This window comes from Elgaria multicarinata, chromosome 2 (genome assembly GCF_023053635.1).
Source record: "Elgaria multicarinata webbii isolate HBS135686 ecotype San Diego chromosome 2, rElgMul1.1.pri, whole genome shotgun sequence".
Classification (NCBI taxonomy): domain Eukaryota; kingdom Metazoa; phylum Chordata; class Lepidosauria; order Squamata; family Anguidae; genus Elgaria; species Elgaria multicarinata.
In genome coordinates this window covers 178871783-178886462 of record NC_086172.1, presented here as the reverse complement: position 1 = coordinate 178886462, position 14680 = coordinate 178871783, and the positions used below count along the sequence as shown (strand labels likewise).

The following is a 14680-nucleotide window of genomic DNA, read 5'->3' as shown; positions in this document are numbered from 1 at the left end:
AGGCCTCATCTAGACTATTGCGTCCAGTTCTGGGCTCCACAATTCAAGAAGGATGCAGACAAGCTGGAGCGTGTTCAGAGGAGGGCAACCAGGATGATCAGGGGTCTGGAAACAAAGCCCTAGGAAGAGAGACTGAAAGAACTGGGCATGTTTAGCCTGGAGAAGAGAAGATTGAGGGGAGACATGAGAGCACTCTTCAAATACTTAAAAGGTTGTCACACAGAGGAGGGCCAGGATCTCTTCTCGATCCTCCCAGAGTGCAGGACACGGAATAACAGGCTGAAGTTAAAGGAAGCCAGATTCCAGCTGGACATCAGGAAAAACTTCCTGACTGTTAGAGCAGTACGACAATGGAATCAGTTACCTAGGGAGGTGGTGGGCTCTCCCACACTAGAGGCCTTCAAGAGGCAGCTGGACAGCCCTCTCAGGGATGCTTTAGGGTGGATTCCTGCATTGAGCAGGGGGTTGGACTCGATGGCCTTGTAGGCCTCTTCCAACTCTGCTGTTCTATGATTCTATGATTCTATCTTGAACCCAGCTGCCCCTCAAGCCCTCGTACTTTCATTGGGAGGCAAATGATGAGGCTTGCTATGAGTAGAGTCTATCTCTTTGTAACAACGCCCTAAGCAATTACTATGCAAACTAAGCTAGACAATTGTCCATTCAAGAAGAGAGAGAGAGAGAGAGAGAGAGAAGTTACTTCTCAAATGCCCGTACTTCAAAGGGCCTGGTGCGGTGGTAGGTTCTGGCGCAATCTCTCCGACTTTCTCACAGCCTCTTTATGTGCTGTGCGTTTGAGCTTCCGGCGGATTCTAGCATCAGTTAGTGTTTCAGAATGCTCACCCCCGTAAGCTCCCCCGTTTCCCTCTGAGGGTGTAGGATTTGGCCTTGAGGAGATAAGCTCTGGAGTGGGCTGATTCTCAGCTGAGGAATCTCCCGTGGGAGCTTCCTCCCCCACTGGTATGGTCTGGCTGGTGTCTGGCGCTGCGTCTTCTAGTTCTGAATCTGATTCTGATTGATTACCTGAAACCCCTTTTCCCAAAACGGGCAGTAGGGTAAGACGTGACACTGTCTATCTGTACTCTTCACATAAACCCAAAGTAGGACCAAAACAGTCATTTCTTCAATGCTAAATAAATTATCAGAAGAGAATAAAGAATGTTGGAGAAACCAATACAAGAAGAGGAAGTGAAAAAGTTAAATTGAATTCTAGATGGATTTAGATGGATTTCCTTTTGATTTTTAAAGAACTTTTCTGGAGGAAGTCGTTAACAAAAGCAATGAATGCTATTTTAGACATTGGAAACATACCAAATACCTGGAATGAGGCAAACATTGTTGATTATACCAAAAGCAGATAAAAAACTATATTGACGAACTTCTAACCACTCTATTTCATTCATGAACAGTAATTATAAAATCTTTGCTTCAAGTTTTAGGATGTAGGCTAGATTTGGTTATACACAAAGTCATTCACACTGACCAGCAAACGTTTATTAAAAATAGAATTAATTCGATAGGTGATATAAACTGGAAAAATAGACTGCAATAATGAAATACAACATCTGTAACATAACGTTCGTAATAGGCAATGAACAGCTTTCGTTGTTGGTGTTGATGATGATGATGATGATGATATAGCCCACGCATTATGGATATTCTGAAGTCTGCATGATGGCTACAGCCTTTGCACTTCCTGCTGCAGCCTCTGGACCCGACAGGCAGCCCACCACCACCCTCCCTAGCAGGGACGGCACAGACTTGGCACTGAGCTCAGCTGGTCACCTTTGCCTCCTTTTCCAGTCTCTTGACTGCTGCTGGACTCTGGGAGCCGCCTTCTTTCCAGTGCCCGCCTCTCTGTAGCTCAGACATCCTCAACCTCTAGGAGTGCGGGATTGCAACACCCATCATTCCCAGGCAGCCTGGCCAATGGGCATGCTAACTAGGGATGATGGGAGTTGTAGCCCCTCACCTTAAAACCCGTCTTAGAACGCCCGCTGTGAGATCTTGGACCCAACCTCCCCTCTTTTTTCTGTCCGGCAGGGACCGTGCCGAGCCTGACCCGCTGTGAACACGAGCGACGGCATTCGGGCCAGCCGGGCCTCCCTGGAGGCCGCCATATCCCCGAGTGCGACGACCAGGGGAACTACAAGCCGCTGCAGTGCCACGGCAGCACGGGCTACTGCTGGTGTGTTGACGGGGAGGGCCAGGAGATTGGCGGGAGCCGGGTGCCGCCCAGCGCTCCCCTGCCTCGCTGCGGGGCCTCAGGTGAGTGGCCCCACCTTCCTCCTCGGTCTTGCTCTCATCACAACTGGGCAAGGCAAGGCTTGGGCCATCCTCTGAGGGGACGTCAATAGAAGCTCACAGGTGCTGATGATCGCCCAGGAACCAGGGGCAATTATGTTTGCTTCCTTCCCCAAGTAATTCACACTGACCAGCAAACATTTATTAAAAATTGAATTAACTTGATAGATTATATAAACTGGGGAAAAAAAGACTACAATAACATATGTATACAAAGAGAAAGCTTTGGACAGGATAGAGTGGTCCGACTTACTTTAGGCTTTACAATATTATGGATTTGGGTTAAATTTTAGGAGCTGAATTAATAGTACTTTTAGATCCTCACATTCAAGTTTATTAGTTAATGATTTATTATCTCCACAATTTCAGTTGTCAAGAGGAACTTGGCAGGAATGCTCCTCGTCCCCATATTTATTTAATTTATATTTAGAGCCATTTTTACTGCATTATGGAACAAGCCTAAGATAAAAGGGTGAAGAATGGGAGATCAAGAAATTAAGGCCTGTCCCTATGCAGATGATGTTGTCCTCTTCAACACAGAACTGGAAATTACTTTAATTGAATTTTTAACATTGAAGAGGAATGTTGTAAAATAGCTGGCTGTAGGATTAATATTACTAAATCAGAGTTGTTGACTTTTTAGTTATAGAACAGGAATTAATAATACTGGAAATTAAGACAAAATTTTAAATTAACAAGATTTCAGCAAAATATTTGGGGATTGAGTTTTCCTCCACAACTTAACATTTACAAGTACTGAATCATAGAATTGTAGAGTTGGAAGGGGCCTATAAGGCCAACCCTGTGCTCCATGCAGGAATCCACCCTAAAGCATCCCTGACAGATGGTTGTCCAGCTGCCTCTTGAAGGTCTCTAGTGTGGGAGAGCCCACAACCTCCCTAGGTCACTGGTTCCATTGTCGTTCTGCTCTAACAGTCAGGATGTTTTTCCTGATGTCCAGCCAGAATCTGGCTTCCTGTAACTTATTCATGATATACTGGGAACTAAAATAAAAGAGGATTAGGATAGATGGAATTATCTTAAACTATATTTTTTTCAGGAAGAATACCAGCAATAAAGATTAACATATTTCCTAAAATAAACTTTCTGTTAAAATATTCCTATACCTACTACAATAACAGGAATGAACTCATGGCAATGTATGATTAATGAATTTTTATGGGAGGAAAAAACAACAACTTAGAACAAAGATTGAAATCATAACTAGCAATAGAAGAGAAGGGGGGACCTTTCTTTACCAGAACTGAAGTGTTATTTTCAAGCAACTTGTTTAAAGTGGATTATGGATTTAGCTCATGTATTACGGGTATTCTGAAATCTGCATGATGGTTACAGCCTTCACACTTACTGTTGCAGCCTCTGGGCCCTGCAGGCAGCCCCCGTCACCACCCTCCCTAGCAGCCACGGCACATCTTGTCTTGGCACTGAGATCAGCTGGTCACCTTTGCCTCCTCTGCTGGTCTCGTGACAGTTGCTGGACTCTGGGAGGAGCATTCTCTCAGATTGCAACTGCCATCGTTCCCAGGCAGCCTGGCCAATGGGCATGTTGTCTAGGGATGATGGGAGTTGTAGTCCCTCACCTTAAAACCCATCTTGAAACGCCTGTTGTGAGATCTTGGACCCAACCTCCCCTCTTTTTTCTGTCCGGCAGGGACCGTGCCAAGCCTGACCCGCTGTGAACATGAGCGACAGCATTCGCACCAGCTGGGCCTCCCTGGAGGCCGCCATATCCCCGAGTGCGACAACCAGGGGAACTACAAGCCACTGCAGTGCCACGGCAGCACGGGCTACTGCTGGTGTGTTGACGGGGAGGGCCAGGAGATTGGCGGGAGCCGGGTGCCGCCCAGCGCTCCCCTGCCTCGCTGCGGGGCCTCAGGTGAGTGGCCCCACCTTCCTCCTCGCTCTTGCTCTCATCACAGCTCAGGGAAGGCAAGGCTGGCGCTGTCCTCTGAGGGGATGTCGGTAGGAGCCCAGTGGTGCTGAAGATCAGCCCAGAGGGGATGTTGGCTTCTCTTGCGATAGCTTTCCTCAGCTGGATACCCTCCAGATTTGTTGAAATACAACTCCCATCATTCCCAGGAACGAGAGCTGCAGTCCAACACATCTGGAGGGACGGCTGCAGTGTGAGGTAGGAAGGGGAGAACGAAATGGCTCGGCCCTCTTTGAAGTTTGCGTCTCAGTTCGGTCTGCGTTAAGCTTTCCGCCCAGTCTTCCTCCCGGGCTTTGTGGGTGGCCTTGCTGCGATTGTGCGCATCACACTCAGCACGTGTGATGGATCTTTGCTATGAAAACTATGCAAAGAAAGTGCTATGAAAACATCACCATCATTTCATTATTTAGCTTAACCGTTGCTATACGCCAAAACGAAACGAAGGGCCAGCGATGGCGCATCCAGATTATAAATTTGTAGATTTAAAATAGTAACGATAAAGAGATTTTGAAATGGGAAACGTTTTGGCATGAAAAAACACCGGCTCCGGTGACAAATACGAGTACACTACAATATTTATTTATTTATTTTTTTATTTATTTATTTATTTATTACATTTCTATACCGCCCAATAGCCGGAGCTCTCTGGGCGGTTCACAAAAATTAAAAACATTCAAAGTATAAAACCATAATATAAAATACAATATAAACGCTCAACCAGAGAAAAACAGCAGCAATGCAAAATTACGAATTTAAAACACCAAGTTTAAATTTATTTATAGACTGTTAAAACGCTGGGAAAATAAAAAGGTCTTCACCTGGCGTCTGAAAGCATATAATGTAGGTGCCAAGTGAAACTCCTTAGGGAGCTCATTCCACAGCCGGGGTGCCACAGCAGAGAAGGCCCTCCTCCTGGTAGCCACCTGCCTCACCTCCTTTGGCAGGAGCTCGCGGAGAAGGACCCCTGAGGATGACCTTAGGGTCCGGGCAGGTACATACGGGAGGAGGCGTTCCTTCAGATAGCCTGGCCCCAAGCCGTTTAGGGCTTTAAATGTCAATACCAGCACTTTGAATTGGGCCCGGACCTGGACTGGCAGCCAATGAAGTTGGAAAAGGACTGGCGTGATGTGGTCTCGTCGGCCAGTCCCTGTTAGTAACCTGTTAGTAACCTATTGTTTGTAACCTAACAATATCACGGAGCCAATCATTATACAAACTAATGTTCATAAAAGCCAATGGAAACCCACCTCATGGTTGCGGTTTTTGGTGGTGTTGCTGTTATAACATTTTATTGATATTATGAAACCGAAAATCCATAAGAGCCATTTTTTGTGGGTGGGAGAGAGGGGGGTGTTTGGCCGTTCTTGGAATTTGCTAGCTCTTGAAAGTGCTGTGAAGACACGGCTGTGGTTGGTATTAACCTTACATGTCATGATATAACAGCTACTGTCCATAATTGGCAACGAGTGCGAAAAGAAGGAAAAACCCCATAGGTTTTTCTCTCTAGATGGAAAAACTTTAAAACAGCCTTCCTCAACCTGGGGCGCTCAATGTGTTGTACTACAACTCCCAGAATGCCCCAGCCAGCTGGGGCATTCTGGGAGATGCAGTCCAACACATCTGGAGCGCCCCAGGTTGAGGAAGGCTGCTTTAAAACAATGTATATAACGAGACTTATTGAAGAAGATTCCTTGGTTCTGCCCTTGCCTTGGGCTTATTTTTTCCTCCCATAATTGGCAATGATCAGCTGTTGTCGTTGTTGCTTTAGTTCCCACATTATTGGTATAATATTTATTTATTTATTAATTACATTTCTATACCGCCCAAGAGCCGGAGCTCTCTGGGCGGTTCACAAAAATTAAAAACATTCAAAGTATAAAACAACAGTATAAAACCATACTATAAAATACAATATAAAAGCTCAACCAGATAAAATCAGCAGCAATGCAAAATTACGAATTTAAAACACCAAGTTAAAATTTATGTATAGACTGTTAAAATGCTGGGAGAATAAAAAGGACAGTGCTGAAATACAACATCTATAACGTAACGTTCACAGTGGGCAGCGAACAGCTTTCGTTGTTGATGGTGACGACGGTGCAGCTCACGCGTTACGGATATTCTGAAGTCTGACTGATGACTACGGCCTCCGCACTTACTATTGCAGCCTCTGGACCCTGCAGGCAGCCCCACCACCACCACCCTCCCTAGCAGGCACAGCACAGCTTGTCTTGGCATTGAGCTCAACTGGTCACCTTTGCCTCCTTTACCAGTCTCGTGACGGTTGCTGGACTCTGGGAGGAGCATTCTCTCAGATTGCAACTGCCATCGTTCCCAGGCAGCCTAGCCAATGGGCATGCTGTCTAGGGATGATGGGAGTTGTAGTCCCTCACCTTAAAACCCGTCTTAGAACGCCCGCTGTGAGATCTTGGACCCAACCTCCCCTCTTTTTTCTGTCCGGCAGGGACCGTGCCGAGCCTGACCCGCTGTGAAGACGAGCGACGGCATTCGGGCCAGCCGGGCCTCCCTGGAGGCCGCCATATCCCCGAGTGCGACGACCAGGGGAACTACAAGCCGCTGCAGTGCCACGGCAGCACGGGCTACTGCTGGTGTGTTGACGGGGAGGGCCAGGAGATTGGCGGGAGCCGGGTGCCGCCCAGCGCTCCCCTGCCTCGCTGCGGGGCCTCAGGTGAGTGGCCCCACCTTCCTCCTCGCTCTTGCTCTCATCACAGCTCAGGGAAGGCAAAGCTGGCGCCGTCCTCTGAGGGGACGTTGGTAGGAGCCCAGTGGTGCTGAAGATCAGCCCAGAGGGGATGTTGGCTTCTCTTGCGATAGCTTTCCTCAGCTGGATACCCTCCAGATTTGTTGAAATACAACTCCCATCATTCCCAGGAACGAGAGCTGCAGTCCAACACATCTGGAGGGACGGCTGCAGTGTGAGGTAGGAAGGGGAGAACGAAATGGCTCGGCCCTCTTTGAAGTTTGCGTCTCAGTTCGGTCTGCGTTAAGCTTTCCGCCCAGTCTTCCTCCCGGGCTTTGTGGGTGGCCTTGCTGCGATTGTGCGCATCACACTCTGCACGTGTGATGGATCTTTGCTATCAAAACTATGCAAAGAAAGTGCTATGAAAACATCACCATCATTTCATTATTTAGCTTAACTGTTGTTATACGCCAAAACGAAACGAAGGGCCAGCGATGGCGCATCCAGATTATAAATTTGTAGATTTAAAATAGTAACGATAAAGAGATTTTGAAATGGGAAACGTTTTGGCATGAAAAAACACCGGCTCCGGTGACAAATACGAGTACGCTACAATTTTTATTTATTTATTTATTTATTACATTTCTATACCGCCCAATAGCCGGAGCTCTCTGGGCGTTTCACAAAAATTAAAAACATTCAAAGTATAAAACCATAATATAAAATACAATATAAAAGCTCAACCAGAGAAAAACAGCAGCAATGCAAAATTACGAATTTAAAACACCAAGTTTAAATTTATTGATAGACTGTTAAAATGCTGGGAGAATAAAAAGGTCTTCACCTGGCGTCTGAAAGCATATAATGTAGGTGCCAAGTGAACCTCCTTAGGGAGCTCATTCCACAGCCGGGGTGCCACAGCAGAGAAGGCCCTGCTCCTCCTGGTAGCCCCCTGCCTCACCTCCTTTGGCAGGGGCTCGCGGAGAAGGACCCCTGAGGATGACCTTAGGGTCTGGGCAGGTACATATGGGAGGAGGCGTTCCTTCAGATAGCCAGGCCCCAAGCCGTTTAGGGTTTTAAATGTTAATACCAGCACTTTGAATCGGGCCCGGACCTGGACTGGCAGCCAATGAAGCTGGAAAAGGACTGGCGTGATGTGGTCTCGTCGGCCAGTCCCTGTTAGTAACCTGTTAGTAACCTATTGTTAGTAACCTAACAATATCACGGAGCCAATCATTATACAAACTAATGTTCATAAAAGCCAGTGGAAACCCACCTCATGGTTGCTGTTTTTGGTGGTGTTGCTGTTATAACATTTTATTGATATTATGAAACCGAGAATCCATAAGAGCCATTTTTTGTGGGTGGGAGAGAGGGGGGTGTTTGGCCGTTCTTGGAATTTGCTAGCTCTTGAAAGTGCTGTGAAGACACGGCTGTGGTTGGTATTAACCTTACATGTCATGATATAACAGCTACTGTCCATAATTGGCAACGAGTGCGAAAAGAAGGAAAAACCCCATAGGTTTTTCTCTCTAGATGGAAAAACTTTAAAACAGCCTTCCTCAACCTGGGGCGCTCCAGATGTGTTGGACTACAACTCCCAGAATGCCGGGGCATTCTGGGAGATGCAGTCCAACACATCTGGAGCGCCCCAGGTTGAGGAAGGCTGCTTTAAAACAATGTATATAACGAGACTTATTGAAGAAGATTCCTTGGTTCCGCCCTTGCCTTGGGCTTATTTTTTCCTCCCATAATTGGCAATGATCAGCTGTTGTCGTTGTTGCTTTAGTTCCCACATTATTGGTATAATATTTATTTATTTATTAATTACATTTCTATACCGACCAGTAGCCGGAGCTCTCTGGGCGGTTCACAAAAATTAAAAACATTCAAAGTATAAAACAACAGTATAAAACCATACTATAAAATACAATATAAAAGCTCAACCAGATAAAATCAGCAGCAATGCAAAATTACGAATTTAAAACACCAAGTTAAAATTTATTTATAGACTGTTAAAATGCTGGGAGAATAAAAAGGACAGTGCTGAAATACAACATCTATAACGTAACGTTCACAGTGGGCAGCGAACAGCTTTCGTTGTTGATGGTGACGACGGTGCAGCTCACGCGTTACGGATATTCTGAAGTCTGACTGATGACTACGGCCTCCGCACTTACTATTGCAGCCTCTGGACCCTGCAGGCAGCCCCACCACCACCACCCTCCCTAGCAGGCACAGCACAGCTTGTCTTGGCATTGAGCTCAGCTGGTCACCTTTGCCTCCTTTACCAGTGTTGTGACGGTTGTTAGACTCTGGGAGGAGCATTCTCTCAGATTGCAACTGCCATCGTTCCCAGGCAGCCTGGCCAATGGGCATGCTGTCTAGGGATGATGGGAGTTGTAGTCCCTCACCTTAAAACCCGTCTTAGAACGCCCGCTGTGAGATCTTGGACCCAACCTCCCCTCTTTTTTCTGTCCGGCAGGGACCGTGCCGAGCCTGACCCGCTGTGAACACGAGCGACGGCATTCGGGCCAGCCGGGCCTCCCTGGAGGCCGCCATATCCCCGAGTGCGACGACCAGGGGAACTACAAGCCGCTGCAGTGCCACAGCAGCACGGGCTACTGCTGGTGTGTTGACGGGGAGGGCCAGGAGATTGGCGGGAGCCGGGTGCCGCCCAGCGCTCCCCTGCCTCGCTGCGGGGCCTCAGGTGAGTGGCCCCGCTTTCCTCCTCAGTCTTGCTCTCACCACAACTGGGGAAGGCAAGGCTTGGGCCATCCTCTGAGGGGACGTCAGTAGTAGCTCGCAGGTGCTGAAGATCACCCAGGGACCAGAGGGGATGTTGGCTTCCCTCGTGATAGCCTTCTCCAGCCTGATACCCTCCAGATTTGTTGGACTACAACTCCCATCATTCCCAGCCCTTGACAGCTCCTTCTTTAAACATGTTTGCATTGAGGACCATCGCTCTGGTTTGCGCGTCCTTTGTGGACCCACCACCTTTCGCTGCTTTATGGCTTCCACGCTGGAGACCTTGAGAGGCTCTGGGATTAAAACCCAGCTCCTACATTTCTGCTCCGCGATCCAGCTCCTCTGTTTTAGCACACAAGCAAGGCATCCGTGTGCAAAGAGCGGATTCCTCTTGCGTGCCGACGGCAGCTTTTCACGCTGCTGAGAAAGCTAGCTCTGGACTGAAAAGGTGTCTTCTCTCGTTAGCGCTTTGTAGGAACATCAAAAAAGAAAAAGAAAAAAAAGAAGTGTTGCTGCTCCTTCCTTTTCTCCTACCGCTTTTTTCGTGGTCTTGGGAGCTTCCTGAAACCATGCCAGAGACCACGTTAGATTAAGAACCAGTGGATTATTTATTTATTTATTTATTGCATTTATATACTGCCCCATAGCTGAAGCTCTCTGGGCGGTTTACAAAAGTTAAAAACAGTAAACATTAAAAACAAATATACTAAGTTTAAAAAACATAAAAACAATAGTATCTTATAAAAACAGCTATTCTGGGGTCCATTAAAAACAAACAAATTCAGCTCATGTTGTTAAATGCTGTTAAACACCTGGGAGAAGAGAAAGGTCTTGACGTGGCGCCGAAAAGATAACAATGTTGGCGTCAGGCGAGCCTCGTCGGGGAGATCATTCTATAATTGGGGGGCCACCACTGAAAAGGCCCTCTCCCTTGTTGGAGCCGTGGCTTCGCTGGGGCCGGGTTGAAGTCTGGAATCTCTCTGTTTTCACCAAATAAGCAAGGAGGACGCAGCACACGTACGTCCTCTAATTGTGTTGTGTTGTTTAGAAGCGACCCAGAGGCCGCAGACGATGTGCGAACGCTGGAGACAGAGCCTCCTGGAGCACTATGGCGGCAGCCCACGGGGTGACCAGTATGTGCCCCAGTGCGACGCTCTGGGCAACTTTAATCCACTGCAGTGCCATGGGAACAGCGGTTACTGCTGGTGTGTGGACGAACACGGCCGCAAGATCCAGGGCACGAGGTCGGAGCCTGGCGTCCCTCCTGCATGTAAGTGGGTGGCAATCTGCTGCAAAGCTCACTGGAAAAATGCTGTTTACCGCTCGGATGGCACGTGAGAGCAGGTGGTATGGAGAGGGGTGTGTGTGGAGGAGTTCAAGGGCGGGGCAAACCACCAATTAGAGATGGACAAAACTGTCATTTTTAGTTTTTCTCCTTTTCTTTTTGATCCGACCCTTAATTCAGTTTATCTTGAACATTGAGATTTTTTAAAAAAAGAAACTGCATGAAAATTCATATGTATCTCTGTGCCCGTTTCTCCTAATACATGAATTTTTGTATACAATTTTGCCTACTGTACACATGTTTGCAAGTAATTTCCCAAATACGATGCATTTTAATACTTTTGCGAATATATAACTGAATATATATCTCCCATATAACTGAAAGGGTCTCTAAGTTTCTCATGACCTCAATGCAAGTTAGAAAAATAACGCTGCAATCTTTCTGAGAGAAGTAATTCACTAAGCTGTATTCTGTTTTTATGTCACTTTTTATCTATCCTTTGCATGTTTTGGTGTTGATTTTGCTGGTCTGCGACTGTAATATATATATATTTAATAATAATAATAATAATAATAATAATAATAATAATAATAATAATACATAGAACTGAATTAAAACATAATATACATTGTTAAAAACATCCTAAAACATCTTTTCAAAAAGTGCATTTTGCGTGCACGTTCCGTAACGTAAGACATACGTGTACATGCTGCTTGATTGGGAAACTCCACTGCAAAATTCGGAGTTGTGCAAATTTCAAAGGGTAACTGAATTTTGGTTCTCGGAGTGGTTTGAAAGTGGGAAATTACAGAACAAATTTCGCCTCCAACCCTACCATCAGTGAGTTGGTGTAGAACAGAGGGCGCTGCTGCGGAGGCCCCGATCCCCTCCAGCCCTGATCTTGGGCAACCTCTGAGAAACGCAATCCCTACGGGTTCATGGATTTCCTTTCTGCAGCCTCGCTCCGTAACAGTGCTTTTGCATTGGGGCTACTTTAAGTGTCATGATCCCAAGACCAGAGATTCTTTAAAAGGATTTGGTGAAGTGGTGAGATCCTGGCTACACTCATCTTATGAAAAGGAGCCCCGTGTAAGCCAAGCAGTGATGGGTGAGGATTCTGACACTTTCCTTGAAGAGAAAGCGGAAGGGGAATTGCAGAGAGTTGCAGCATGTTCAGAGCTGGGACTCTTAAGTATGGAGAGCCAAGTTGGAGCTGCAACACAATGTTGCAGTGTAGCCTTACTTAACAGAGGCTGTAGTTAGACCTAAGGTTTATCCCGGGATCATCCAGGGTTCGTCCCTGCTTGAGTGCTGGATGCCCTGTGTGGCACTTAGATGAACAGGTTTGACCCCAGGACAATCCTGGGAGAAACCTTCGGTCTAGCTACGGCCATACAATCATAGAATCGTAGAGTTGGAAGGGGCCTATAAGGTCCACACACACGCCCCCCCTCGATGCAGGAATCCACCCTAAAGCAAAAACCCAAAACGCCCCGTAAGAGTGTCAAGCAGCAGATAACCCAAAACTTGCTGGAAAAGCATGGTATTCAGGTGGTGGCAGATCGCTAGTGAAGTGGTATCCAAATGAACCTCCCAAGCCACGGAGCTTCACTTTCTGGACGCTACCACTGAAAAGGCCCTTTCATGCAGCCTCTTTGGCCGTGCATCAGAAGAAGGTAGGACATGGACGAGGGCCTCGCCAGATGAGTTTAGTGGACAGGCAGATTCACTTTGGTGTAGGCTAACCATATGAAGAGGAGGACCGGGCTCCTGTTTCTTTAACAGTTGTAGAGAAAAGGGAATTTCAGCAGGTGATATTTGGATGCATGCAGCACCTGTACATTGATGGTGCTATATAAATAAATAATAATAATAATAATAACCTGGTGAAATTCCCTCTTTTTATCACAACATTTAAAGCTGCAGGTACCCTGTCCTCTTTTGTATCTGGTCAAGAGGGAAGAGCTCCTGCAGCTTTAGCTATTGTGACGAAGAGGAAATTTCACCAGGTGCTGCATGCCTACAAATGACACCTGTTGAAATTCCCTTTTCTACGCAACTGTTAAAGATACAGGAGCCCTATCCTCCTTTTCATAGAATGAATACCTTTATTGAATAAGTCTTCTGACCATTTCAAAAAATCACATAATCATTAAAAACAAACAGACATTACTTAAAATTTATGATTTAAAATTTTAAAACAATATACCGTTCGTATATGATATATTATATATGACTAACAGTTAATAAGACCGCTCGTATATTACAACATTTGATAAAAACTTACTAATTGATCCATTTTTTCTAATTCTTTTTTCCATATGCTGGCTGCTTTAAGAACGAAGAGAGCAACCCTCTGGGTCACAAAATAGTTAGAACCATGTAAGAGAAAGGACAATTTATCCTTGGCTGTCCAGTCCCTCATGCGTATTAAAAACATAGATAATGTTCTCTACATTTTGAATATAAACAACATTCGAGTAAGGGAAGGAAAGGAACCTCTCGTGCAAGCACTGAGTCATTACTGACTCTTGGAGGGACGCCAGCTTTCGCTGACGTTTTCTTAGCAGGCCTTATAGCGGGCTGGTTTGCCGTTGCCTTCCCCGGCCGTGATTACCTTTCCCCCAGCTAACTGGGTACTCATTTTACCGACCTCGGGAGGATGGAAGGCTGAGTCGACCCGAGCCGGCTGCCTGAAACCAACTTCTGCTGGGATCGAAATCAGGCCGTGGGGAGAGTTTCAGCTGCAGAAACTGCTGCTTTACCGCTCTGCGCCACACGAGGCATTCAAGTAAATAGTGGGCTAAATCTTCTATTTCAGGGTTGCCACATATACATAGTCTATCTTTCGATGGAATACCTTGGAATCTACCCTGTAACATCATTGTGTCCATCAGCTCAAATCGAAGCCGGGTAAAGGCTACTCGATGGACCCGTTTCATATCAAAGAACAAATATTTTTCTTCTTTTAAGTGGAATTTTGTTCCTTTTCATAGGGTCACCCTACTTTGGGGTGTGTGTGTGTGGGTGTGGAGGTGGTCCCATCAGCATTTCTGCCCAGCGCTATAACGTGTCGCTCTCGCTTTCGCCCACAGGCCTCCCCAGTGTCGCCCCGCCCACTGTTCGCCCATCTCCACGCCCTGACATCAGCCTTCCCTCAGCCGGGACGTTCCTGCTTTATGCTCAGGGCCAGCAAATTGGCTCCTTACCCCTGAACGGCACGAGGCTTAACAAGGAGGCAGCGAAGACCCTGCTCTCCCTCCATGTAAAGTATTCTCCTGCGCGGTGGGCTGCATCCGGGGAGGCGTAACGGGGTGTTTGGCAAAGGAGCAGGTGGGAGGGACCGGGGGCCACGTACTGACAAATGTACTCACACGGGGTGGGTTCGGTTGCCCCACACATTGAAGGAATACGTGAGGGTGTGTGTGTTATAGAGCGGCACGGGCTAACCCCACATACACACACTTTGCAGCAGGCTCAGCACCCGTCCCTGCCCCTTAGTGTATTCAGTCGGTGTGAGCAGGGCCTCCCATTCGCTACGCATGTAGAACAGCGTCTTACGCCAGCCAAACTCACAGATGGCTGGGGCGGGGGGGAGAGGACCATGTGTCAGCAGCTGGCACTAGCCTGCATGGTTCCACCCCCTCAAGACGTTCTTTCAAAGCATGTGGGGAGGGTTGCCTGAACCCAC

At 47.0% G+C, this 14680-nt stretch overlaps 1 protein-coding gene across 1 annotated transcript in view; it reads left to right on the top strand.

Annotated features, from left to right (window-relative positions):
• NID2 (nidogen 2) overlaps positions 1-14680 on the top strand; it is a 148563-nt gene that overhangs the window by 58276 nt on the left and 75607 nt on the right. The window contains exons 14-19 of the mRNA XM_063118170.1: positions 2044-2268; positions 3977-4201; positions 6720-6944; positions 9442-9666; positions 10753-10974; positions 14085-14254. Coding sequence (XP_062974240.1) covers positions 2044-2268; positions 3977-4201; positions 6720-6944; positions 9442-9666; positions 10753-10974; positions 14085-14254 — 1292 coding nt within the window. The remainder of the gene's footprint in view (positions 1-2043; positions 2269-3976; positions 4202-6719; positions 6945-9441; positions 9667-10752; positions 10975-14084; positions 14255-14680) is intronic.